The 27896-nt window shown below is 43.3% G+C and overlaps 4 protein-coding genes across 7 annotated transcripts; 3 read left to right on the top strand and 1 right to left on the bottom strand.

The window, feature by feature from the left end:
* The first annotated feature begins 723 nt into the window (after positions 1 to 723).
* cmah (cytidine monophospho-N-acetylneuraminic acid hydroxylase) lies at positions 724 to 7321 on the top strand. The gene is made up of 14 exons (XM_076151418.1): positions 724 to 929; positions 1013 to 1104; positions 1626 to 1735; positions 1846 to 2036; positions 2147 to 2227; positions 2411 to 2477; positions 3167 to 3248; positions 3407 to 3544; positions 3940 to 4075; positions 4388 to 4531; positions 4753 to 4927; positions 5540 to 5656; positions 6479 to 6594; positions 6701 to 7321. Exons 1-14 carry the CDS (start codon positions 724 to 726, stop codon positions 6780 to 6782), a joined length of 1737 nt encoding a protein of 578 aa, XP_076007533.1. The 3' UTR covers positions 6783 to 7321.
* Positions 7322 to 7980: 659 nt separating this feature from the next.
* On the top strand, positions 7981 to 10558 carry glipr1a (GLI pathogenesis-related 1a). The gene is made up of 5 exons (XM_076151446.1): positions 7981 to 8213; positions 8653 to 8859; positions 8956 to 9074; positions 9667 to 9752; positions 10235 to 10558. The coding sequence occupies exons 1-5, from the start codon at positions 8019 to 8021 to the stop codon at positions 10387 to 10389; spliced, it is 762 nt and encodes a 253-aa protein (XP_076007561.1). The 5' UTR covers positions 7981 to 8018; the 3' UTR covers positions 10390 to 10558.
* Positions 10555 to 14374, bottom strand: krr1 (KRR1 small subunit processome component homolog). 2 transcript variants are annotated; one of them, XM_076151426.1, is made up of 10 exons: positions 14281 to 14374; positions 13617 to 13792; positions 13386 to 13520; positions 13142 to 13267; positions 12781 to 12864; positions 12637 to 12693; positions 12157 to 12327; positions 11987 to 12064; positions 11666 to 11762; positions 10555 to 10995 (listed from the first exon to the last, which is right to left on the bottom strand). In XM_076151426.1, exons 1-10 carry the CDS (start codon positions 14354 to 14356, stop codon positions 10850 to 10852), a joined length of 1146 nt encoding a protein of 381 aa, XP_076007541.1. In that variant the 5' UTR covers positions 14357 to 14374; the 3' UTR covers positions 10555 to 10849. The 2 variants fall into 2 exon arrangements, with proteins under 2 accessions (XP_076007541.1, XP_076007548.1); XM_076151433.1 differs by having other exon boundaries at positions 13617 to 13789.
* A 7357-nt stretch (positions 14375 to 21731) lies between these two features.
* Positions 21732 to 26642, top strand: LOC143003458 (cAMP-regulated D2 protein). Of its 3 annotated transcripts, XM_076154175.1 has the most exons (9): positions 21732 to 21799; positions 21958 to 22757; positions 22889 to 23090; positions 23303 to 23436; positions 23669 to 23796; positions 24124 to 24242; positions 24773 to 24913; positions 24998 to 25170; positions 25805 to 26642. In XM_076154175.1, exons 2-9 carry the CDS (start codon positions 22269 to 22271, stop codon positions 26255 to 26257), a joined length of 1839 nt encoding a protein of 612 aa, XP_076010290.1. In that variant the 5' UTR covers positions 21732 to 21799; positions 21958 to 22268; the 3' UTR covers positions 26258 to 26642. The 3 variants fall into 3 exon arrangements, with proteins under 3 accessions (XP_076010290.1, XP_076010298.1, XP_076010280.1); XM_076154183.1 differs by having other exon boundaries at positions 21737 to 22757; positions 25064 to 25170; XM_076154165.1 differs by having other exon boundaries at positions 21737 to 22757.
* Positions 26643 to 27896: the final 1254 nt, after the last annotated feature.

Here is a 27896-nt window from a genome sequence, read left to right as displayed (position 1 = left end):
AAAATTAGATCAGTTCAGAGTGCAAATATGTACATTTCAACTTGGAACAAGGTATCAATTCTCCGACCTTGATGCCACGGGTGAATCAGTAAGAAAAGTTCTGAATGTAACAGATTAGAGTTATGGGACTTCATTGTTCAGCAGGAAAACCAAATTATTTCATCACTGTGCCATTCAAACTAAGGCTATTAACATCATAAATAGATGTCCTGGATTCTCAAGGGCGAGTCTCCACCCACCCTGCCTGCTCAGTGACCGCCTCACATCACTGATTCAGAAGACTCCAATTGTGTGACTGCGTGTCTACGGGTTTTAGCTTGTGACTTGTTGGTCTTGATTCGGGATTTGAATGCCAAGATGTTAGACTTACAATGATTTGATTGTATGGCTAGTTAAAAAAGTTACAGAGAGGAGGATCCAGGAAACTTGTGTATGTTTCCAAATTGGGAGATGCACATTTATACTAGGAATATTCACAGAGCATTATTACAAAAAATCTATATCAGTATACATGAATGCATATTGCCCTTTTTTGATGTCTTGATAAATGTATGGGTTGCACCTGAAAGGTCATATAATCAAAATTGAAATTTTTAAACAGGAAGCAATATTTTTTTTTACCATTCATTTGTTACTCCTTGCAAATGTCTGATGATGTGTTTTTTTGTCTAAAATGTCTCAGAAATTATAATAAGCATTGATTGTGTCTGACATTTAGGTGAAATGAGCTCTCAAATAGCAAAGATAGCCCTGTCACTGGACACTGAAGCAGTGGGCTCACTCAAAGAAGGAGTGAATTTCAAGAAAAATCCAGAGGACGGTAAATTTTACATCATATACAAGGGTGAGAGTGGTTTTAGAGCTTGCAAGAACCAGTGCAAACACCAAGGAGGGACGTTCATCAAAGACATTGAAGACCTGGACAGCAGGTGAGAATGTTCTGACAGAGGCGCAACAACAGACCTAATGCAATGTTTTTACAGCATACTGATCAGCTTGTTTTCCCCAACAGGACGGTCAAATGTACCAAACATAATTGGAAGTTGAATGCATCAACAATGCAATATGTAAACCCGCCCGAGAGCTTTACACAGGAGGAACTTGGTAACTGGAGATTGTTTAATTGTGTTTTACAACACAGGTTTGTTGTTTTTGGGTTTTGCATACACTCAAACACCAGGGGTCTGCACTCCCCAACTGGAACTAAAAAAAATGGAAAACACACCTTGTCTCTTCCTTGTGTAAAAGGAAAATGCTGTAGCACACTTATCTAATGTCATGATACAGAGTTAACATAATAGACTTGACCAACGGTGAGAGTGCAGGATGGTTGTTATTGGGGCCCAAATGGAAAAGTATGGAAATTGGATTTGGAAATGGAGGCTCATTATGGCTCTGGGCAACTTGTCTTTATTAAATAAACAGATGAACGATCCAACGCGAGACTGTTCCAAAGTGGAAATCCTGTCCTCTTTGTGTGTCCGATGTCATGGACGCCCCTCCTTATTTTGTGGACATTGAAATTCATACACACATAAATTCAGATATAGAGCAATAGTACAACTGTTACCATTAATATTTATTTATATACAAACCAGTGTTGGTGTGTTATGTCACGCACACAGAAGTAGAGATCTTGGACAATGGGGGACTTCAGTTGGTTGAGTTAAGCCCCCTGGACCCCTGGCTGTCCGACCCTCGAGAGCCAGTGGAGCTACAGATAGGAGAGGTTAAAGTAAGTATCTGGTTTTCTGTCTCCAATCCTCAATTTTCATGCTGTATATGCTGCTAAAACAGGATGGCCAATGCCATGTCAGCTTGTGAAATTTTGAACTTCATTTCCAGGTGACATATCTAACACACGCCTGCATGGAGCTGCAACTCGGACAGCAGCGGATTATCTTTGACCCGTGGTTGATGGGTCCTGCCTTTGCAAGGGGCTGGTGGCTTCTCCATGAGCCCCCTGCCAACGCCATGGACAGAGTCTGTGCTGCAGATCTCATCTACATCAGCCATATGCACTCAGACCATCTCAGGTACACTGGCAGGGAGGAAAGTGGATAGCTTCACTGCTGCAGGTACATTACCAAACATGACCAAATTTGTCATTCAAGGGTTGGTGCTTGTTTTTTTTAATCTTTTCCAGTTACCCCACACTGAAAGTCTTGTCAGAGAGGAGGCCAAATGTCCCTATTTATGTTGGCGATACATCAAGACCAGTCTTTTGGTTGGTACACTGCAGGGGCCCCATTAAGCTCATCAAATACATCCTTACAGATTAAAACGATATTGAAATTGCTGACATGGCGTCTAATGTTTTTTCCAGAGCCATTGAACTACATGAAATTAACAGTTAGGGTTTTTGTAGTCTAGCCGCATTCCTTTGACAGTTTTTCTTTGAATGCAACAGGTATTTGGAGCAAAGCCATGTCAAGCTGACCAATATCAACGTGGTTCCTTTTGGTGTCTGGCAAAACGTAAGCCTCTACTGCTCATATTTCCTAACAGGGTTATGAGAAATATAACCAAATGAACACATCAGCGTCCAATTGTTTCAAATAAATGTAGTGGCATATCTGTCATCCCAGACAGACAAATGTTATACATCCATTTCCTGTCCAAAAGACCACTACATTGATTTTAATTATGAACACATTTAGCCATACTGCCAAATCTGCAATGCTGACAACTGTTTAATTGGCGTGGTGGCACCAACTTGTGATTCGTAAGTTTTAACTCACGCGTTCGCAAAAGCATACGCATATGTCTGAGTAACCATAAGATAATACAACCCGCAGCTTTGGTCTGTTCCAACAATGTTTAGTAAAACATCCTGACTTCCATAATAAACATTATAACTCTGTGGGTATCGAAATAAATTTAGAATTTTTTTGTCACTTGAGAATACTGTATAGAAATAAAAACAACACTACAGAATAGCTCCAGGGGGACTGACATGTAAATACAACTGTGCTGCTGTCATTTGTAATTTCTCCAAAAAATGTCTTTACTTCGTTCAACTGACCTTGCATCTGTTCCATCCATCTTTATCGGAGTGACACGAAGATGAGATAAAAAAAAATTTAAGTGAGGGACATAAGACATCAATTAGGTGTGAAATGTATCCCAGATCAGTGATCAAAGCCTCTCTCCTGGTCTCCTCCAGATCGATGAGTACCTGAGATTCATGATCCTGATGGATGGTGTGCATCCTGAAATGGACACTTGCATCATTGTTGAATATAAAGGTGCATGTTTTGTTATTTATTCAAGGTACCTTTTGGACACAACAATATAGATCTGTGGAGAAAAAAAGATTCTTAAATTGTGTTTTGCATTTGGTAACGATATTTATCAAAATACCAAATCGGAGAGAGTGAATTTGCAACCCTCACATCATCTGCAGGTCATATGATCCTGAACACTGTGGACTGCACGAGGCCAAACGGGGGCAGGCTGCCACACAATGTGGACTTGATGATGAGTGACTTTGCAGGGGGAGCTTCTGGATTCCCTATGACCTTCTATGGAGGGAAATACACTGGTGAGGCATCAATTGTTAGCACATTAAACTCACTGTGAAAAAGACAAAGTGACCAACTGTTTTGGGTTTGGATTTGTTTTACAAAAGGTAAACCTTACATTCTCTGTTAGTGATGTCTAAACTGCCTTCATTCCTACCTTTCGTCTTTTTGTGTTGGTATTGACTACTCATATGTATCTGTTTACTCTGATTTGCCAATAGACTATATGTTATATTAACATATGTATCAATCTCATATGTTGCTACCTTGTGAATGAAAATGATGTTCAAGTAAAAGATGACATCACGTTCACATCATTCAGCCTTGAACTGACCGACATTAAAAGTAAATAGATGTGTAGCACATGGGTAAAGAGTCACATCTATTCTGATGAGCACTGTTTTTCTCTTTCAAGATGCTTGGAAAGCAGATTTTATCAAGACAGAGAGGAAAAAGCTGCTAAACTACAAAGCTCTGCTAGTGAAATCACTGCAGCCCAGGATCTACTGTCCTTTCGCAGGCTATTTCGTTGAGTCTCATCCATCAGACAGGTAGGGCTGGTACACATTACAGTGCCTGGTACATGCAGCAGTGCTAAATTAATAACCTATAGCCTTCATTTCCTTGTGACATCACTATTGAGACAGCAGTAGCATTCATTCCAGTGTCAAGCTGGGTTAGGAAATGTTTTGTGAAAAAATCAATTGGAGAATGAAAGAACAGGCTACAAGCTACAAAAATGTCATTTTGGAAACAGCGGCTCATGGAGCAACAGGATCAATTTGACAATACATCCTTATGTATATACACAGTATATCTTCTGAATGACTCTCTGTCTTGACTGTGTATGTGTATGGGTGCAGCTACATTAAGGCCGTAAATGTTAAAAACAACCCAGAGGAGCTGAATGGACTCATCAATAAGAAAGCACCAGGCATCAAAACATGGACACCCAAGCCTGGTGCTGTGCTGGACCTCGGCCTTGCTCTGAGTGACCCAACTTGCAGGTTGTCAGAAAGTCATGGTTTGTGTGAGGTGTAAGACAGCGAGAGAGAGAGAGTGTGTGTGTGTGTGTGTGTGTGTGTGTATGTGCGTGTTGGGGGGGTTGCCCAGTTGTGGGAAAGGGAAAAGAACACAACACTATATTAGTACATCAGCACATTAAAACAATCCAAATATCATGTAAATCTTTTTGTACATCTTTCCTTTATTTCACTATCATACAAAGTGAGGGAATCACCAATCCTCCCGCCTGTGCAAAAATCTACAAGGACAGCTGGGATTTCGACTTGTATGTGGATGAACTGAACAGTGCCATTAGCTGTGAAATATTTAAACATCACAGCTGGATCCAGTTTTATTACACCTGGGCAGGCTTTCAAAACTACAACCTTGTTGTCCGGGTAAATATCCTGAACAATCGCCAAAATCCTCTTTGCTTTATTGCATTCTGTTGCACCTGCTGGACCACTATATAGGAAATGTAAAGACGCATTGCTCTGCTCTGTAACCTCACTGGCTGTTCATTGAAATGACATGAAATACAAGTATACATTCTATTAGACATTTGTATATGATATGATATTTATACAATAAGTAAAGGGTGATAATATGTCAATACCATACAAATTACAAGGTAGTATTCAGTCCTTCTTCTCATTAATCTCATGATTCCTATCCTGATATATCCTGTATTTCTTGCTGACGTGTTCTCATTATCGTACATGATGGAATTTCCCGTGTTATGTCAGCCACTTGTGAGTGATAAGGAAGATTGGAATGAGTATGGCTAAAACATCAAAGCAGTGGCAGGGGTGTAGCATCTCTGGTTGCCCTTCTATTTTCAGTTTTGAGTTGTCTTCCTCACACGCAGATTCAGTCTCTGTATTATCTCTTGGATACCTTTGCTTAATCTGAGATGAAAAGTGGTGATGACCCTTACTGTCTTTTGCCAAATTGTTCAAAGTGGACGCATGTCTAATGAAATACAAATGTCTCAAACGTGTGTGTCCAAGGTCATTGAGACAGATGACGACTTCAAAGCCCTCACAGATGGATACGAGTACTTGGTGGACTTCCTGGATCTGTCTTTCCCTAGCAACAGGCCTGACAGGGAACACTCTTACCTAGAGGTGAGCAGATGTGGAACATAAAGCTATTTGTTTTAGAATAGTTAGATTAGGTTCAACAAACCATTCCTCTTTGCAAGGAAAGGGTTTTGCCTAGTATTATTTGAAAAGAACGAAACAGCTTCATTAAGGGTGGCCAACACTCTTTTCAACACCCTTTTCAAATATTACTCACGCAACTCACTCAAAACATTTACTGTGATCGTTGTGCCCACTCTGATGTTAAAATCTTTGTTTGCTCTGTGGAAAACTCAGTGCATGTATTCACCTTGTGGAACAACGCACCTGTATGATTGAATAAAAGAAGGAAGCCTCTCAGCTCTGTCTCAATTAATTGGCCATACCCCTTTGAGAGACCATCGCCAGCCTCACTGTGTTGTGGTGATGTCAGCATAGTTACAGCCGGATCTGAACTTTCAAGAGACAGTGGAATTGAACGTGACCTGATATTTTGAGAACCAGATTGACTTTTACCAGGATATTATTCATGCATGCAGGCAGTCTGTAACCGAAACTGAAACCTTTTACAAAAAGTGTTGACTGAGTATTCTTTATTGGAATGAATGGACTGTCCTGTTTATATTCCTTATCAATTAATAGATTTCATTTATGCTACAGAGAGCTGAATGCTAGAAAAAACTATTATGAAAGATACAAGAAATGTCGATTATAAGAGCTCTCCGAAGCAGGAGGTCATTCAAAAAGAGACGAAGAACACTATTCGAAGCATTGCACCAGTGATCTGAAAGGATATTTTTGTAATGCTAGTGTGATTGATTATTGAGTATTATAGCCTAAAAATATTTTCTCTGTTTTGCTTTGAAGATTAAAAACAGGACTGGGGTAATGAGATATGTGGTGCTGCACGGACTTCTCTGGGATAATCTCTACATCGGCTTCCAAAACCATATAAGTCGAGAGCCGGACATCTACCACCACAAGTAAGCAAACTTCATGTCACGCAACTAAACCATCAACGTTCAATAAGAATTAGAAAACAATGCCAAGACGCCAATAAAATCCCTGACTGCTCCTGTTGCTCTTTAGGTTCTGGAATCATTTCCAGATAGAGCTTCCAGTTACCAGGCCAGATTGGGACCAGTTCTTGCAGCAGGTGACTCCCAACTAAGAGATGCTCGTGACACAAGAAGGAAGAGAGCTGTTTCCTGGCATGAGCAAGGCATTCTGTTAAAAATGGAGCCACCACTTCATTCTAATACAGTTTCATTTTATGACTTACTAACTGTTGTTCCTGTGATTGTGTCAATGTGGCCTGATCGCACACTATGCACACCTATGAACATGAGAAGTGCAGAATGGTAGATGCACGTTCATGTCATGCAAATTCATTTCTTTAATTTGTTTGCATTGTGGTTTAAAATTTTAAACGGTTTAAAAAAGGTTTGCTTTAATCCCCCTGTGATTTTTCAAGGGAAACTTTGGGCCAAGCCCCTTTTTGAACTCAAAGAATCTGTACCGTTTTAATTTTTGTTATTGTACAAGGGGTGTTATATAGTTTATGTTGTTGTCCAGGAAGTGTCCTTGCATATACACTGCAGCCAACCAAAGAATTGTTGTAACTGATGCCTCTGGAATTGTTTGCAAAGAATCAAAACCAAATGAAAAAAAATTATATTTATGGGAATTCTTCTAGCGTGGAAAGGTATTTAAAAATAAAAAGAGTTTTAATCAACATCACCTACTTTTTGAGTTTTATTATTACTCTCTTACGTGTGTCTTATATGTGTCAATGGCTTTAAGCAAACTAAACTTCTAAATTTCAGTCCAGCACACATGCATCCATGAGGTTTTTGTGTGAAGAGTTCTTTCTGTTTCCTCAAAGATGGTAATGGTTTCAAGAAAATGTGCAGTATACTGTAGTTTACAAGATCCCAACGTGTAAATGGATGTTGGGGAGATACACAATGCTGCAACTGCGTCCAGGCAACAAGAGCGGCTGTGTGCATTTGGAGGCAGTAGCTCAGTGGGTAGAGCTTCCGCTTGGGAACCGGAAGGTTGCCGGTTTGAGTCCAGGCCGAGGTGCCCCTGAACAAGGCACCGAACCCTCAATTGCTCCCCCCTCTGCGAAGGGAGGTAATGTAATGTAGGTCGCTTTGGATAAAAGCGTCTGCCAAATGATCGTAATGTAATGTAATATGTGTGTGTTTGAGTGGGTCTGTTTGACCTCACTGTCATGTGACATCTGATCTGTTTATATACTGCAAATTAATATCTCGTCATCTCAGCTGTAAGAGAGCTGTTAAAACAGCAGTTGATTGTACAAGATTGTACATACACCCACATCCTGTTGTACCTTTTTCCTGTTCCGTTTGCCTCATAAACCACAGCTTCTGCGCTTGCTGTGATGTTTCACTTTATTACCTCAAGCATGCTGCTCTTCGTGGAGGTCTTATCGTCTATGTGGCTTATCTTGCAGTGTGGGGTGTATGCAGTGTCATTACCTGAAGTTACGGATGGCAAGTTCATTGAGGACTGTGTCAAGGCTCACAACTGGGCGCGGTCATCAGTGGAGCCACGAGCCAGCGACATGTTGCAAATGGTGAGTGTCAAACAATGATTAGTCAGGATTGCATTCCTGCACCAGCAGAATAATTGATGAATGCAGTGGTGCGCAATACTGTATGACTTGAGTTGGAAGCTGAGATACATCCAGAAACTTTTGTTTCTTCCTCATGTTCTGTTCATATTTCCAGTGGTGTTAAGTAACAAAGTTTTTTTTGTTTACCAGTGGGGAGAATCTACTTATTTGGAGTATGTTTCTTTTTAAAAACCTTGACTCCTTGACTTACATTTTAGAGCTCAAAAAGTCCCTTATTCTTTACCCTTTTCAAGAGCTATTATGATGTTTCCTGCCAATAGTAACTTCTAAAATAACAGAACTTGTACTTTTAATGTTTTAATGTTTTAATGTTTTAATGTTTCTTGTCTTTCCCATTTTGATGCTTAGTTTAAAGATTTTGGCATGTTTATTCCTCCAGACGTGGGATGAAGGTTTGGCTGTTACAGCAAGAGATTGGGCAAGAAACTGTGTTTTCAAGCACAGCACAGCTGGAGAGAACCTCTGGGTAGGATACCCACCCTCATATTTCACTGTGAAGGGTGCCATAGAGAACTGGGTGAAGGAAAAAGGTGACTATGACTACAAGAGCAACGACTGCAGCAACATCTGTGGCCACTATACACAAGTGAGTGAACTCCTTAAACGTAGATTTAATTTTGGAAAGGACCAATTTCTCATGATGTCTTGCATTTGATCTTCACTGCACTGTTTGTGTCTGCAGGTTGTGTGGGCCAGCAGCTATAAGGTTGGTTGTGCCGTGCAGCTCTGTCCTAAAGGTGTCAAAGAAACTGACTTTGGTAATCGAGAAAGTGCCATTTTTGTTTGCCACTATGTTCCAGCGTAAGTTACACAGACAAAAATCACTCTTTGTAAAATTATTTATAATGTATAATTGGGTTTGTGTATGGGAGCACCAACAAGAAGGTCAAAGGGCTCACAAACCCTACAGAAGTACACACAGCAAAGATTTACAGTTCTATTCAAAAATATTAGGCTGATCAGTACAAACCACTAAGCTTTGTAAGTGTGGTGGGTCTAAGATAGAAAATACTTTGATGAGGCACAAGAGGTCAACTCTAGAGGGGACCAACACAACCAAAATTAATAAAAACTGATCATTTTAAATCTCATTATCAAATCAGCACTAACCTTTAATGGATTCATTCCTGGGCCGTGCCCCTCTCTTCCAGCAAGTTGTGTCAGAATTGTTACCTAACTTTTGAAGAATCCTGGCAATGATCAAACCAACAAAAAACTACAAATGGAATTAAGATAAGGCAGGAGGTGTGAAGTCTCTCAAAGTGTTCAGAGAAGTAACAACAGATTCCAGTCAACTTCCTTCCAGTCAAGGGAAGATTTGTTATTAAGTTTGGGGTTTAATCTTTTCTCCAAACAGACACTGATGTTATGTGGATGATGTTTCACTGTGCAGGGGGAATATAAACAGAAGACGCCCGTATAAGACTGGAGGGATATCCTGCAGTGCATGTGAAGGTGTTTGTGTGGAGAGTCTTTGCAGTGAGTATTCCGTCTTTTGTATTGTATTGTCTGGCTTTTGCATTGTCTGAGGCCTGGATCTGAATATGAACTTAAAACCATTTCAAAAACAGGAAGAACTCAACAACAAAGTGGTTTATCTGAAGAATGCAGAACATTTCACAGATGGGAGCAAAAATGAGGAAACACTGATGTACAGAAAGACTTTACTGTAAAAAAAAAGATGAGTAACTTTGCAGACGTGCATGAAACAGGGTCAGAGTTGTGTTCCAAGGGAAACTAAAATTGGAGAACACTGCACAAACAAATTGAAAAAGAGGAAGACCAAAACTTAAGAGACCTGAGAAACTGAAACCAATGCACAGAGGTTTTTGTTGCTTTCTGCACCTTTACACGTCTAAACAGTTTATGTACGTTGCGTCCTGAAATTAAAGTTGACGGGAATTTGAATCCAGTAGTCCAAATCAGAGAGTCTGAGAGTCCAAGTCTGACTTTGTTTCCAGGAGACACCCGGACCCCAGAGTCGGCCCCTGCCCGGGCTTCGTGTGGCCCCTCTTGTGTGGCAGTGGTGGCTGTCCGCCCATTGGCCCTCATCTGCACCTTCCTCGCCGCTTATGCAGTCCAGCGCCTTTACCCCGACATCTACTGCTACGAGTGACTCCTCACAGTAAACACAGGAAACCAGAACAAGGATCAGGACAGGAACATCCTGCTTCTTTGATGAAGATGCAAGTTTTAAAATAATTTTCTAGATTCATGGCAGCTACAAGTTGGAGACACAATAGATAAACATGACAGTACGTATAAAAGGACGACACACAAATAAAACTTGAGTTGTAAAAAAGCGATTTTCTTTTATTTTGCACTTCAGAACAGCTTCTGAATCTGAATTCCCCTGCTCCAGAATACAGGTTAACCTCGGTTGAAGAAAAATACACTTTGCACAAATATAAATAAACATGTAAAACCTTGTATCCATGTGTGACAAGGCAGGAATAGACATCTGTCCCGGTCTCCATCCAGGTAGGTCGGAGATGTAGTTTATAATGGAATCCACTTCTAGTCTTTATTCTGTCCCACATCTGTCCAGTCGATATCTAATAACACGGCTGCAGTGCTTAGCCTTTGTTCTTCTTCTTCTTCTTTTTGTCTGTGGTTTTGCTGGGAGGAGCAATGTTCACTGGCGGAGCCCCCAATTTCTTGGTTTTGGCTTTTCTCACTTTGTCCTTAATGGCTTGGATGTCCAGCTTCCCTTCTAGAGGAGCTATGGGAGAAAAGAAAGGATGTTTAGAACCATGTCTCATCAGAAAGGACAGGATGAACTGAAGGTCAAACAGTCACAGCTGGGAAAAGACCTCAGTACATGGAACATGAATCAGAGCTTTCAGGCAAAAATAAGACTTTAGTGGTCCAAAATGTGATACGATACTTCTTCGCCGACTGTTATCGGTCCAGATATCAACAGAATCAAATGGGTCAGCTAGAAGTTGCCCCACTTGTTTTGTGTGTCTGTCTTTCCACTTCTGATTGTACACAGACAATGGTCCAAAATGGTCCACTCATCATTTAGCTGGTCACAGTCCGTCCAACTCAAGTCAGATGGTTCCAAATCCCAACCACCACACTTGAGTGGTGGAAAGGGGAGGGGTTGTGTTGTTGTGTGTGTATGTGTGTCTTCTAATTTCATTGCCATTTATGATACCAACGTAGGGCAAACGGCACAAACATGCCTCTCTTGGCAAGTGTTGGCAAGAGCATACTGTGGCAGGAGGCGGCATTATAACAATTTGGATGTACAGCATCTGCTGCCAGTGTTTGGGCCGTCAGCTCTCTGTCCCTGTAGCAACACCATCTGAGCTGCCACTCTTGATTACACAGGTGAGATGCAGCAAATGGGAATTTTACATTCTCAGAAAATCCTCTTTTCTTTATACCTTTATTGGTCTTCTTCATTAGAGGTTTCTCCTTGGGAGGAATGAAGGCTTTGTTTCGCTCTTCCTGCTTCTTGGTCAGAGCCTCCGCCTGTTTCACCTGAGAAAAAGGAACAACGGTCAAACACCAGGATATGACGCAACATTCAAGCCAACATTTCTCACTTGAAGATATTTGAGATACTTCCTAGAATTTCAAATCATGTCCCACACACACACAATTTGACTTGTGGATAAATCGGCCAAATAAGTGTCCATAAAAAGCTGCTTCTGTTTAGGGGAACATGAGTTAACAGACTGAGGAAGCAGCGGCTCGGCTCTCACCTTGATCTCCTCCATCTTCTTCCTTTTCTTCACACTTTCTCGCAGGAAGAACTCTCCGGTGGCCAGCTCCAGGTCAACCTACACACGTTGAGCACAGCGGTCAGTGTCTGATGTTTCTAATGTCAGGGTGCGTCGTCTTGTGTACGGGAGTGTGTGAGAAAGGTACCGACCTTGCTCTCTGGCTGCTGCGGAGGGAACGGTGTGTACTCCTTCTTTGAGCTCTTCTTCTTGGGCTCTTTGCGCTTGGCCAGGTTCTTGTGGCGGAACTTGGGCAGGAAGCGCTCCCAGCTCTGTATGCGCAGGTCCGGGTCTTTGGCCAGCTCCCGCTTGATCATTAATGTCTGGTAGGTAGAGAAATTTGGGGAAACTGGGGTTAAATAAAGGAAGGTGTTTTGAATGACTGTTGGTTTGCCACTGCATCACAGTCAAAGTCAGAGAAACTTTGCTGAAGCACACAGTGTTTACTAAGGAGCATCCATGTTGTGGCGCTCATGCTTCGCTTCATGCCCTCAGCTCCAGGTGGCGCCATCCATGGCAAGCAAACCCAGAGATGTTTGTCTCAATCAGGAGATCCAGAACAAGGATGGAAACGATCTTCATCGGGCAGTGCTACTCATCAACCGGTGAAAAAACACGGTTGTGTGTCGTACCTTAATGTTGTAGATGGGGTGGATGTTCTTCATTGTATCCATGACAACCTTCCGCACCTGAACAACACAACGTCACATAAATGTTAGAAAGCACAGACGCACTAACGCGAACAGCCAAGTCACTGCATAGACTCTTTTTCATACCTCCTTCAGGCCGCTGTGTGGCCCCAGAGCCGACACCGTGTTCCCCTGCACCATCACGTAACAGTTGGTCAGCAACTCCAACGCCTGCAGAGAAGAGACAGAGACTACTGAGCTCTGCTGCATCACATTGCTTTATATTAAGAGACATCTATGATGTCATATCATGTTATGCTCCTCACTGTGGTCTAAAAAAGCAAACCCACAACCATCATAGGTACACAAACTTGAACACACAGGAAACTGAAACCAAGACATGTGTGGCTGTGTTTATAACAGAATAAGGTGAAAGCAGGTGTCGTTCTCGTGTGTCTGATGTGTTCTAGAGACGCTGGCTCAGACTCAGACTCAGTGTTGGACTCACCTTGAGGGTGGAGCCCTTTGGGCCGATCAGCCGCTGCCTTCGCTTCACAAAGCGCTCTCTGTTCCGCACCACAGTGCCAACTTTGATGATGTCGCACGCCATTTCATCCTGTAATATTCGCACGGCCTGGAAACAAAGAAGGAGACCAACGATGAAGCAGCGCAGCCAGAGAGCGAAAGGAGAGCAGAGAGAAGCCAAACAGAAACAAAACGAAGCTGTTCAGCATCAGCGCGGCAGTCCTCACCTGTTCAAACGGAACGCTCCGGGCTAGCAGCTTGATCAGGTCTCTGGCTCTCACGATGGCGTATGGGTCAAAGGTTTTCTTCGTGGTACAAACTGTCATGCTTCCCTCTATCAGGTCCAGAGAGGCTTTGATGTGCTGCAACCAAACAAGCATATTAGACAGAACAGGAATAACAACAACTACTAATGTGCTACTAAAGTCGTGTTCTGGAGACAAAAGAGAGAGACTTACTGCCTCTCCTACGGCCTTCTCCACCAGGGGCCAGCACTCCCTCAGGTAAGCTTCTCTGTATTTGGGGAAGAGGGTGGCGAAGCTGCTCTCCTCCAGCAGGCCGCGGGGGTTGTCCTCTTTGTTGAACATCGGCTCCTTCCATCCATCCGGGACGGTCAGGAGTTCAGATTCATCTGCTGCCAGGGAGACGCAAAATACAACAACTTAATACTTACACAAGATCTAATCCTGCTCTCAAAGCTCACCAGAGTTGTAAACTGGGACATTATACTCAATTTGAGCGTTGCATCCTTCCAGGGTCATCATTCTATGCTCGTGGGCCCAAAACATTCATGTTATTTCCGTGTTAATATCTATTTCTAGGGAGTTGTTTTATCCCACGCATTTTATGACGTTATAACAGAAAAAAATGCTACAACAATTCATTCTACGAGCAGAAATTCCACTTGTCCCTGTCATGAGCCCGGGACGCAAACAGATACACACATTTTAACGAAGAGCATTGTTTTGCAGTGACTAGCTACGTTCCGTTTGTTGATTCGCGTGTCCAGCGTGCAGCACGTCAACACTTCGACTTAGACTAACCTCGGCTTCTTTTCGCAGTAGAACAGCAGTAGCAGGCACTCTATCAGACATTTTTCACCCAAACGCATCCATTATTTACCTTCATGTTTCGTCTTTTTCGATTTATTCCCCTTGTGAGCTTCACCCATGCCGTCGTCAGTCGCGGAGGACGCCATTTTTCCGAAGAAAAGGAAATGCCCTCAGCCCTTAACTTTTCGCTATAAAAAAAAAAAAATTAACGCCAAATGCCCACAGCGCCCCCTACTGTACCGGAGTGTACAGACGTCGGTTCAATTCCAGAGACAAACAAATTACCAATTTCAACACAACTTGTAGTGTATTCAGTCCCTTTCTGAGAATATGTAACTTTAATATGAAATATTAATATGATAAAATAAATTAGACAGGTAAAACATTTTTTAAGCCTGCAAGGACTTCGATCACAAATAAGAAATCATTATATTATCCTGGTCACAAAATACACGAGTAAAAGGTAATGGGATTCCATATTCCTTGCCCTGTACTCCTGTCTGGAGACCAAAACAGACTTGGTTTGAGCTTCTCTGAGCCCAACATTGGTTGTATGGGCAACCAAATGTTGTATTCTGTTGACTTTTCTCCCGATGTTTGGATATGAACTGTCTGTTGGGTGTGTGTGCCATTGGAATTTACAGATTAAATTCCTCATTACAAATACATTTTCTTGCCCTTTTCCAGATTCTAGTCCTTATTCTCCACCTCAGCTGTCCACTACACTAATGTGACAAACAAAAGATTGTGTTTTCAGTATTTTATTGCAGTTGTAGGTAGTAACTCATTATTGCTTTGGTTGCAGTCACAGCCAGTATTGTTACTCCCAAAAAGCCTATTGATCCAGCCACAATGGAGATCGCCATCAGGTGCTCTGCCCCTGCAAATAAATGGACAGGTCAATTATGGCTCCATCTCTCAATGATTAAAACGGTTATATGCCCCCACACTGGGATATTTGGGGGCATTTATACATTTCTGTCCCCATTTGATGCTTCACAGTAATTCCATAGCTCCTTACTTTGCATATATGCCTTAGCTGCCACATGTGTGACTCGTATGTGATGCGATTTCAGATTGATCAAGCTCAACCTGCCCAAAACATTTAATGAAAATTGGTTCATAACTTTAAGTAAACCTGCCAACAAGCAAACCAACCAACCAACACAGATGAAATCAGAACTTTGTTGGCGGAGATAATGAATTAGTAATCTCATCAATACATAAAATCCAGCATGAAAATGGAGATGAAGGGAAGTAAAGATTGCACTATTGATGCTTTCTAAGGCCATTCTCTGAAAACGTATACTGAAGTATTACTTTTGATAAAAAATAAAGTTCAAATCTCTGATGAAACCCTTGTGAAATAGTAAGATAAGACTGTTCACACGTGACTCCATCAGAGAGTGTTTGTCAACTCACAGTGAGGCGAATGGACTGACTTCACCTTCCTGTTGACCAGCAGGGGGCCAGCGGACACCACAGTGGTTTGTTGACCCTTTGTGTCTGTGTGGCTGACTGAGCGCTTTGAGCGCTGCTGGCTGGTGCAGTTCTGAGAATTAAAAAAAACAATGTCCAGATATCTTAGACTACTTTTAACTAAAATATGACCCTGACAAACAGGTTGCCTAAAAAGCTATTTACCTTTGTACAGTCTTCATCATGCCTACATATGTGGGCCAGGCAGTGAAAGTAGATGGGCAAGTGTTTGGGCATCTGAAACATCAGCATGGAAAATCGACTCGCCGATGCCATGCCATTAACAGAGAGCCAATGGAACGTGTCGTCAACAGGACAGCTGGGGAGCATTCAAAGCCCTGTTATTCAGTACAACAAGCTCAACATGAAAGACACAGAATCTCTGAATCGCAGCAGGAATCAGAGCCACACACCCATCCTGGAGAATAATGCCCTGCACTGCATCCTGTGGGTTTGTGCTCTCGGTGGACCAGCAGGACACCACCTGCAGATGGACGTCCCAGGCAAAGGAGTTGTTGATCTGGAGGGCCAACTGGAAGTACAGGATGTCGTCAGGCATCAAGGAGATGATGTCCGTGTAGCTGTGTGTGAAGGACTCGTTGCTGTACATGGTCATAGACAGGCCCAGCACCAGCGACGAGTTGACCTCCACCATGGAGATGGTGGAAAGCCTGCAGGGGAGGAAATCATCAACATACATTTTTTAGGATGTTGTATCTTTATACCTTGAATATTTGGTATTGTAAACTTATTATAAATAATGAACTTTATAGCACTGTAGTTTGGAAGATTTGATTCAACTCACCACTCCAAATCCACAGTGACGTGAGCATTTCGCACATAATGACGCGGGTAGATGCACTTCCAGATAACTTTGAGGTCCCGGCGGGTGATGGTGTGCTCTATGCTCAAGGAAACGCTCAGAGTGTTTTGAAACTCGATGTGCGTTTGGTTCACCTGGACAAACGGCACAACAGACGTACTGTGGAGACACCTACAGGAGCAAGAGTTTTCACCCTGCATGCTCTCAGAATCTGTCCGCTGCATTCGACCACGAACCGAGGCAACCTTCTGTGAACCTCAGGTGAGAGCAGTCACTTACCCGTCTGGTGGTTCCACATTCTGATGCTTTGCGGGAGGTGTGAAAGAAGTAGAACACCTCGCTCTCATTCACGGCGCACCGGCCGTCATTCAGCTCCACGTCAACCCCTCCGCCGATGTAAGAGGTCAGGTAGGGCTTTGCTATGCCACCGGCCATCAGCCGGTCCAGACACTGGCTGAAGAGTCCTTTCTCTGTTTGAAAACAAACTAGAAGATGGCTCCTGGAAATTGTAGACTGCATCACAATACTTAATGCAGCTTATGAAATGCATATCAGAACTATTCCTCAAATCAAAGAACACAGGCCTATATGCATTTAGCTATTAAACAACTTCTCCCTCTCTCGAAAATACAGCATGGGCAGAGTTAAATAATGATTATTGCTGTAGGGAGGCGTTACTCTACCGTTACAGACGGGACGTGAAGAGACAGCAGATGGGATGACAGTGCTAACGTCATAGAATCCATCCTGACACACACACGTGTAGGAGCCCAGAGTGTTGATGCACAGAGAATGATGGGGACACGCAGTTTGTTTGGAGGAGGCGCAGAGATCTGGACCTGGTCGGGACCAATCAGACAGCATGAAAATGTTTGAGTAAATCAAAGATGATTCGTTTCTTCTCTTAGCCAACAACAAAGTACAAATGTAATAAAAGTTGGGTTATTGCTTGAAATGACTTTAGCACCATTCCAGTAAATGACTCCGCCTGTGACGGTGATGTCCGGCGATTTCAGCGACCGAATATGATCCAGTTGCTCTTCAACCAGCAGGGGCACGTCTTCGTCTTGTATGGAGGCGTCAAAAGACATAAACAGAACTTCGGTTTTATCTTCCTCTGTGGCAGGTTCAAAGGCCACCACTTCAATGCGAGCTGGTTGGGCGAAGTCTGCCAGCAGCTCCTGCAGCTGAAGGGCACACATGAGGAAAAACTGGTATTTAGCGATCCACCTCTAGATGTAGATTATAGTCAGATCGGACTTCTCACTCACTTTATTTTTGATAATCTTCTCCATAACACCTCTGGCTTCCAACACGTCCTCCTGCAGGACCTCAGACGGCAGCACCAGTGACAGAGACAGGATGGAGAAGTCAAACTGGATATCTTCAGCAGCAGCATCAGTCGGAGACAAAAGACACAGAATGAAGGATGTACATTAGATTAAGGACGACAGAGAAAGGCCTACATGGAACATGTCAGACATTAACTTGTTCAAGGGAATTGTTCTAATCATATTCTGGTGAAGCTTTGTGCTAAATTATCTTTTATCTCTGGATCTACTGACCTGGCTCAATAGAAGATCCAGCAGACCGCCCGCGGAGCTCCAGGGGCCACGTGACCCCTTCAAAACAAAGATGGGAATGCTCCGACTCCCACTGCCCACCACATTCCTCCCACACATCCAGAATGTAGCTCTTCCCATCCTCCAGGCCAGGGAGATGCAGTTCTGGCTCCGTCAGACGGCTGCTGTTAATGGACGACCCGTTCTCCATGGAAAGCTCGTATAAAAACGCCACAGCTTTCCGCTGTAAGGTGCCGGGAACCCACGAGGCGGTGGAGTTGTTAGAGCGATACTGGAGCTCAGACACGCCATGAGGTCCTGGAGACACACGCAGGAGGCAAAAGGCAGATTACAGCCGATGAGTTATCACATAGTCACATTGCAAACACAAGACAGATTAGGACTGACAAATAAACAAATGTTATTGTTGAGAAACTTTGCTCTTTTGCTCTCAAATTTTGCTCTTTCTCTTATTTCCCAGGTGGCAGAAAGTGATAACTGACTATAGCAAAGTTTGAAATCCTTCATTTCCTTGAAAACTTGTAGTGTCAATAGATCTGCTACATCAAACGGGTCAGACCAAGCCGATATGTAAAAAATGATTAGCTCTCCCTCAACTCGATCATCAATTATGTCACCATTTTTTTTAAAAGGCCATTTGTCAAACCAGTCTGTCCAGTTTCCTGATCCAGGTGTACCTGTGTGTGCTGCGACGGCCTTGGCGTGCATCAGGGTGCTCTCTCCACAGAGCGCCTCCACCCTGGCGTGGTGGTGTTGGCAGGGCAGCAGCCCCTCTACAGTGTAGTTGGTGGCGAGCGTGGTGCCCTGCAGCGCCCCGTCATGGTAAAAGCGGAACATGGAGATGGAGGAGGAGTTCCTCACCTCCCAGTTCAGGGTGTAGTTGTCGGGGCCGAACGATGTTTGACGTAAGGCCTCGATGTTGGAGTGTTCTATGTAACAATGAGGGGGAGGAAGTTTAAATCTACCAAAAAATGTAACCCTTTAAGTAAAATCTGTTAAAATGGCCTATGTGGCAAACTGCTTGGTGGTCTTTGTACTGGTTAATTTCCGCTGTGTAGCATGCAGGCATCCACAGGTGCAGAGCTTACCAGTGTTCCCATCACTCAGGACCATCTTGCTGTAGCGAGCCAACATCCCCGCCTGGCAGACGGTTCGCAGGCCAAACTTGATCCGGCTGCAGGGCTCCAACTCGGACAAAGTGAACACAAAGTTCTTGCCCCGGTGGACGAATGGGACCTCTCTGATGACGTGGTCTGTGCCATTCAGGAAGAAGGCGGTGAGTAAGTGGTGGGAGAACTTGCGGTTCAGAGGGCTGTCCCAACCCAACGACAGGCTGGTGCTGTTCCATGACGTCACCTGAAAGTATCTGGGGACGTCTGGGTCTGGATGGAAGAAAAAACAAAGCACTGAAGAGGGAAGAGCATAGAGGAAACAATGCAATACAACCACTCGTCCTATACCTGTAATAGTGGAGAGGCAGGTGAATGAGTAGGTGCCTGCAATCTCTACACAGGCCACGTAGAGGCTGCAGGGGTCCAGGGCGGTGAAGCGGTGGTGGTTCAGGTTGGTGGTTTCTGTGCTGTGAGCGCTATAGGAGCCCAGGTCGGCGCTGAACAGGGTCAGAGTGTGATCAGGAACAGAGTCATCCGTGTGGTGCTCAAGCCAGGACAACAGCAACGTGGACGGACTGCTCGACTCCAGCTTGACAGGGAGATGCAGCGTGTGTCCTAGGATGGAGAAAAGACGTTTCAGTCGTGCACACAGGAAGACACACAAGCGCAAAGAAGCAATTTTACCAATGGCAAGAAAGAAGTCCTCATCGCGGTAGAAGAACAGCGTGCCGTTTCTACATGCAAACACCTCAATGGGACTCAACAGCTGGAGGATCTCCTGCACAGTAGGATGTAATCATGGAACATAACATGTTGATGACCACCCATCATTATGATATCATGAGACTGAGACTTGTGACATGTGTGAAGAACCTGAACGGCACTGGACTGATGATCCTGTGGTTTCTGCAGGCCTCTGATTCGGACAGACTTTGTTTCTTGGAGTGAGAGATACAAACAACAATTTATTTACTAATCAAATAAGAAACATTTTCCATAACAAAAGATGATAGGAGAACAGGTTTCATTTGAATTGTTTCCGCCTTTCAAATTCGACCTCCATTCTAAAAAATTTAAAAATATTTGTAGTAAAATCCTCCAGGGGGATATAACATACATAAACATCAAGCAGCTATACTTACTTGGGGAAAATTTGAAAGTCCACTTGTGAATGGAGCCTCCATACTGAAGTGTGATCTGATGCTCCACAGTAGGAGACACAGTCAGGGAGGTGAGTTTGCCATGTTTACTGATGGACTTCAGTGCTGAGCCGTTCAGCCACACGTTTCCTCCTAACCTAGAAAAAAAGGGGACAATATTAAAACAAAGTTTTAGTTAAGGTGATAATAGTATAATGGGTTTTGTATATACTGAAATCATCAGCTACGTTCGAGTTTAGTCAGCGACGGAATCTCTCCTCGTACCCTTCTAAAGTTTCCGTCTTGCTCATCCAACAAATGGAGAATGAAATGTCATCGCAATGTCCTGGAGGAGAATGAAAAATGATCTTTAAAGGAAACCATAACGCTAAAATAAGCAATTCGCACACAACAGGCAGCGTTCTACTCACCCAAAGATATAATCTGATGCGCCAGGAGGAAAAACATGAACGATAACTCCAAGTAGCTCCTGAAAATATTACGAATAAATTCAATCTACTGAATTTCATTGAGACAATCTGTACATTGAAGTAAGTGCGGCTAAATAAATAAGTTACTTGCTTACATTTCCTTCGTCACTGCAGCAATTGAATGCATGTTTGTGTTTATAAAATGTACTTTAACGGAAATGGCAGACTAATTATGACCAACAGGTGTGTGTGTGTGTGTGTGTGCGCGCGGTTCTTTTTAGAACACACGGTTCTAAAAAGAATAACAATTAATGTAGCTAAGTCACAATGTTTAAGTGAAGGTGAACAATTTACATCTGACAATGATTTTGCAAAAAATAAAAATAAATAAAATAATGTTTAAAGTTGGAACTGCATTTCTTAATTATGACCACAAGATGGCAGCAGAGTGACACGACACCGACATGTTAACGCTTTAGCGAACAGCACCTTAGCATAATGAAACACACAAATGAGAATGTTTGCAACCTTTCCCAGTCGTGTTTCTGCCTGCCAGTTGAATGTAAGTCTCAGATAAACTCTATTTTTAGCTCTGTTTTGGTCTGAGCAAACACTTTAACACATTTATATGAAATTTGGTGACATTTAGCACAACCGGAAGTTTTGAAGTTTAACGCTTTATTTGTGACTTCACTTGGACCTGAGCTGTTTTAACCGGAAATACTTGTAGACCTAAATATTAATTTCTTATATTTACATGTATTTTTATTGAGTTACATTGTTTAGTAGGAAAGAATTACATACACATTTAAAAAACATGCACATTTTTATTTAATTGACTTGATTAATTATTACGCTGGAATTACAATTTGGTTTGTTAAGGTCATGTGACATAACTCATGACTGACTTGACGCTTTCCTCCTCAAAACTCCACATATACTTTCAGTTTTACAATTTTGAACAAAGTGCATTAGAGCAGTAGCTGCTTGGTCACCTTTTTCTGGGGATTCCACGCTGACTGGTGAGGGTTACAGCTGATCTTCTCCAATTGATCTCAACATGACACATTTTTAATGAATAAATGCAAAGAAATCTGCTGGAAGCACTCTTTCTTAAGTCTTGCAAAGTATATGTAAAGTGTATAAAGTAGGGATAACTCTGTTGCATTCCTTCCTGAAGCCGACTGAATCCTCCTCATTGACCTTCTGTGTGTGACTTTGGGACCTTTGTTATTACATTAAGCAAAGGAAAGACGACCTGTCCTCTATTACTGGGCCAACACACACTGGCTATCATCCCTCTGTGCTGTTGGATGCTTCTCAGCCCACCATCCTCAGACAGAGCAGCTTTTGTCTCATAAAGCTCAGCCACCAAACTGGCCAAATTGGAGTCATAAGTTCAGAACAGTATGTGGAAAGCTCCAGGCTGCAGGCTTGGTGGGCTCAAAGCGTGAGCAGCAGCAGGGTCTGAGGAAGTTGCAGAAGTTGAGAATGTTTTATTTCAACATGGAGATCTGGTTCTCTTTTCTGCTGCTGTGTGCACTCAGTTTAGTGCTGGCAAAGGAAACGGATAAGGACATCGACCTTGTCAGTTTCTTGAGAAATATCTACCCTGCACCGCCTATCAGAGATGAGCCGTTCATCATCTACCAAGACTTTGAAGAGATCTCCCTTAAGGAACAGGGACACCTAGATGTCTTCTCTGCTGCAGAAGAAACCAGGGACATAACAATCATTCAGGATCTGAATGGGATCCCTGGTCCTGTAGTGTTCACCAAAGATGGTCAGATCAAGGGTGTTACTGTGGATAAGGCCCATATATTCTATGGGGTACCATATGCTGACCCCCCTGTTGGAGCTTATCGCTGGAAGCCCCCAAGACCAGTGAGTCCGTGGACAGGGATCTATGATGCCTCCTTTCCCAGAGCTGCATGCATGCAGATCTGCAACGGGGCCATTTCTGAGGAGTGCCCTCACACGGTAAGCAAGATGATACCACAGCTTGTTCCTGGTCAAGTTGGAGTCTACAAACACATCATGATATTTCGGACAATTTCAAACATAAACTGAATCAAATGTGAACATCATCCTCTGCCTCTGTCCCTTAACAGGTGAGTGAGGACTGTCTCTACCTCAACGTCTTTGTTCCTCTGAGCGTGGCCTTTGGCTCGGCGTCCCAGAGCTTGGTGCCTGTCATGGTCTGGGTCCACGGTGGGGATTTCATCGCTGGCTCTGCCTCCAAGCCGCTGTATGATGGACGCTTCATCAGTAACTTCACCCACACACTTGTTGTAAGCATAGAGTACCGATTGGGTAAGTGATCGCGGCACGGTCAAAAATATATATGGAATTTATAATATATATAATATTTGACCAACCTGACATGTATTTGTGTTCATGTGTTTCATTACTCAGCACTCTGCTTTCCTGCCAGATTGCTTACAGGAGCAGTGAATGCTGGAGGAAATTGGTGTCTTGCCGGTGTCAATTATGTCCATCTGATCATATGATTCACTTAATTTAAGGTGCGTTTGGCTTCCTTGTTTCGGGCAAAGATCCTCACACCTCAGCTACAGGTAATTATGGGATCTTAGACCAGCAGGCAGCTCTCCTTTGGGTCCAGAGGAACATTGCCATGTTCGGAGGGGATCCCGCCAAGGCAAGCACACACACATGATTGATCTGAACCTAACCTAACATAAGATCTCTCTCTGAGCTGTTGCAGTTACACATTTTTCAACATAATGTCCTCAGAAACACAACACAATTCTGTCAACCAAGCTTGAAGAATTTTTATCATCATTTCAGTCTCTTTGTGAGGGGACAGGTGTTGATACGATGTTCATCTTGAACACACACCGCTTTCCCTTATGTGTTGTGTTTGTCGTCAGGTGACAATATTTGGGGAGAGTGCAGGTGCTCAATCAGTGGGTCTACATCTGATGATCCAGAGCAGCAAGCCTTTGTTCCAGCAGGCCGTCCTGCAGAGTTTGCCCTTCTCCATCCCTCTGAAGACGAGGTGAGGAACCTCCAGCTCGTATCTGAAGAGTCTCGTCTCGTCCTGGGGTTACAGAATATTACAGATGTCACAAAAGCCTCTGAGCTAAATCTGGATGATGTTCTCAACCTCTAAGCTATAACACAAATGCCGTACTTTTAGATTGAATTACAGGGAAATGTCTTTAGAATAATCCTGAAGTGGTTTAATTTGATCCACAATTTAAGAGGAGTGAAAGTGAAAAGTAAACGGAAGTAAGGGAAATGTATCTACCTGAGTTGCAGTTATACAGGTATGAGTTCAATCCTAACTGTGAAGCATGTTGCTGCTCTGCCTTTCTTTCTCCAGACACGAAGCCCTCAAACTCGGGAAGCACTTTGCCAAGCAGACAAACTGCTCTGTGAGCGACATCGTCTGCCTGCTGTCGCTCAGTCCACAGGCCGTACTCACTGCCCAGATGAAGACAAGTAGGACACTGTGGACCACAACAGCGGAATTTAGTGCAAGACTTAGACCCCATTCACAGTTAGTTAGTAACTCTCTGTAGTGAGCACGATCACTAAGGCAACAGAAGCATTAGAGACATGACTGACATTGACTCGGGAGGCAGTGGCTCAGTGGGTAGAGCTTCCGCTTGGGAACCGGAGCGTTGTTGGTTCGAGCCCCTGCCGAGGTGCCCCTGAGCAAGGCACCGAACCCTCAATTGCTCCCCCCTCTGCGAAGGGTGGTAAATGTAATGTAAGTCGCTTTGGATAAAAGCGTCAGCCAAATGATCGTAATGTAATGTAATGACTCTGACTCCCCCAGGTGGTATTTCTTGGGGATTATATTATTTATCTGAATATAGTTTCATGTCCTAGTCTTTACGTAGAGGTCAACAAAGATAAAAGATTATGTTGTGCCACTTTAAGATGCACACACTGGGCTCTGGTGGAGTTTACTCTACTCAAGGATCCAAATGTGTCTTACTGTTTAACATTTGTGTTTATGATTTCAGGCTCCAAGCTTGTGAACCCCTTCAGGTTCATGGAGGTTTTTGAGACTTGGGGTCCGTATATTGATGGGGAGTTAATAAAAGAGCAGGCAATCACAGCCTTCCTTAAAGGCCACTGGCAGAAAGAGAAGCCGTTGCTGCTGGGTAAGAGAAACACACACGTATAGGAAAAGAGCAGGAACAGAGAGGCCATGTTGTTCTGAGGTCTACTCCATTTCTGTCCTGCAGGTACGACCTCAGAAGAAGCCGTGCTCTTTGTTTATGGTGTCTTCAACAAGCCTGTGTCTGTTGTAGAGTGCACCGTGTACGCCACAGCCATCTTTAAACAGCACGCACTCGGGGTCCTACACAAGTACCTGCCCCTATACAGAGACGCTGACCACAGGGATATGCTAGCTCAGGTAAGAGGTTTGCATCTCTTGTTTCTGCTATACTGCAGGGCGGTTAAGAGGCCTGACTGGAGCTATATTGATACAGATATTATATTTGGAACTTTGTATTAACAATGTCCTCCCCTTCCTATTCGACTGATATATACAACTTTCAGGTTTTGGGCTGTTAAGTGATCTGATGATGTGATTGTCTCATCCAGGTGGGGATTGAATTGCTGCCCAAAGTGAAGGAGCTCAAGTAGTTAGGGTCGGATGTGAAATCGATAGGTGGATCCATGCAGTGTTTACTGTGATGTTGATACTGTATTGAGCAATAGTGCAATAAGAAAGTTGAGCTGAGCCTAAAGGCAAACCTCTCAAGTTATCCGTCAGTCTACTTTCCATCTCTTCTATGGCAATGAGCTCTGGGTATAGAGATTGCAGATACAAGCGGACAAAATTAGTTTTCTTTGCAGGGAACCCAGAGTACAGGGTTCCAAGTGATTAGCTGGAGGATGTGGCTCGAGAGAAAAACATCTGGGCTGACTTAGACCCAGAAAGCGGTGGAAATGGAATAGGGTGATGTTTTACTTCACCAGATCCAGAAACATGGGTTAAATATGCGTGATATTTGTTCCACTGAGATTTCTGCTTTCCATCCCAGATCGTCACCGACTACGTCTTCCTGTGTCCAACGAGGAAGGCGGCCCGCTCCGGCACAGCAGCGGGGAGTAAGGTGTGGTTGTACGTATTCGACCATGTATCGACGGACGTCCGTGTCTGGTCAGGTCTGCGTTTCTGCTACCAGCATGTCTGTCACGGTGCCGAGCTGCCCTTCCTCTTTGACTCGGCCTCAGTGGCCAACTACACTCTTTCACAGCCAGAGAGGCTAATGTCCAATCGGATGGTGTGCTACTGGGGCGCTTTCGCCCATACAGGTGACCCTTCCTCACGTGTCCAACAGACTCCCTTCTGCAGACAGCAGCGTCTGCCCATCTGGCCGCGTTATTCTGATACCAGCGGCTGGTTGGTCATGAACCTGACAGTGCGTTCACATGCACAGGTGGGAACCAGGAACCATATATGTGACTTCTGGGACCAACTGGGCATCTACTAGTGTTAAAGTCAAAACTACTGGTTAAGCACAAAACAAATCGGGGTGCTTTTTTATTTTAAAGACTTGATTTCATAGTCTGTTGGGACAGATTCAAAAGAGCAGGATGGGTTCTGAGTGCAAAGTCTTGATTGCGTGTTCACTCAAAAATCTGTTAGATTGAAGATGCAGTGTTCAACATATCCTTCAGTATTCAGAAGCACTGAGCAGGTCTTTTTTATTTCAGTGCATATAACAACTAGGTTAGGTGTAAGTAGGAACTTCACTTTATTTTATGTTTTACATTACAATTCAAGGCTATTTCCTGTTTTGGAGCAGCAACTGCGGCTTTGAGCTGTGCAACTCTTTTCTCATTTTAAGTACTGTATGTTAGAAATAAAATACTTTCTTCAGCATATTGTCTTTGTTTGTATTAGTTTTTTCAGGTCTTGAAAGTTAAGTTTCATGTATTTACATCAACAGCATCACACAACAACAACATAACAGGTCGCCCAAGGTAATGCAAAGAAACTGTACAAAGCTTGATACAATGAAAATGTACACAAAGCATTAAAAAAAAGCATCTGGTGAGAGGAAAACTCCTATAACTGTAGCTGAATAATTCAATTACATAAACACTATTTAATACTGACATTTCTTAATTTGACATATAAGGCATTCAGCATAAAAAAAAAAACATTTGCATATGTTTCTCTAATTCTACTATCATATTTCCCTTTTCATTCATTCACATCGGTCTGCTTTTTGTCACCGGGTGTTGATGCTTGACTATTATCCCACAGATGGCGCCACAGGATCAAGTTACCTCAAAACATTGAAGAAAAAACTAATAGAGAAGTGCAGTCAAGATTTGTAGTTCCTATATCTGATTCCCATTATACTATATGTGCTGAATGAAAGGTCAAAGCATGGGCAGCAGTGAATTATGGGTTTTTGACAGTGTTATCTGATAGCTTGGTTGAAATTCAATTGTTGTAATAGCTTGTGTGATGGACTTTCAGAGTTCCCCTATAGATGTTCTGAGGTGATAAAAGTAAAGAGTTGACGTCCTCCAACATGAACTGGATCAGCTCCAAAGTGGAGGCCAAGGTTCGCTGGCAGAAAATGGTCACTGGGGAGTCTGTTGCCTCCTCCGGTATATCTCCGAACTCTTTTGCAAGTGAGGGCAGGATGGCAAGTGTGATTGATGAACAAATGGATCCTGTGCCGGGCTGTCGCGGTGAAGAGGAAGCTGAGCTGAGCGGTTCTTGTATCTAAACAAACCAAGGCCCGCCCAACCCCCACGTGGGACTGCTACTTTAGCGCTACACGGTTAAAATGGACCTTTTTTTTCTATCACCGTTCCCGATAAAGATCAGCAATCTGGCTGCTCTATTTTTAGTGGAGAGACTACGGGGAGGAGAGACCAGGGGAAAAGAGGACGGGCTCAAGATGGTATTTTGTATTGTCAGTGCAAGCATAGTTGTTTATAGGCAAGATCCTATAAACCAGGGTCTATTGACCTGATATGTGCAAACAAGGCCCCAGTATTTTATTATCTTATGAGCGGCCTCATCACAGAAACATTAAAGGACCAACTTGAGCAATTCCCTGGCTGCTTTATCCTAACTGATTAGGTAGCAGGTAAATGGTTTTATAGGAG

The sequence above is a fragment of the Genypterus blacodes genome, unplaced genomic scaffold, assembly GCF_046128005.1.
Source record: "Genypterus blacodes isolate CSIRO-AG114 ecotype Tasmania unplaced genomic scaffold, CSIRO-AGI_Gbla_v1 ptg000007l_1, whole genome shotgun sequence".
Taxonomy (NCBI): Eukaryota; Metazoa; Chordata; class Actinopteri; order Ophidiiformes; family Ophidiidae; genus Genypterus; species Genypterus blacodes.
The sequence above is the reverse complement of the archived record's forward strand: the minus strand, read 5'-3'. Positions and strand labels throughout refer to the sequence as shown.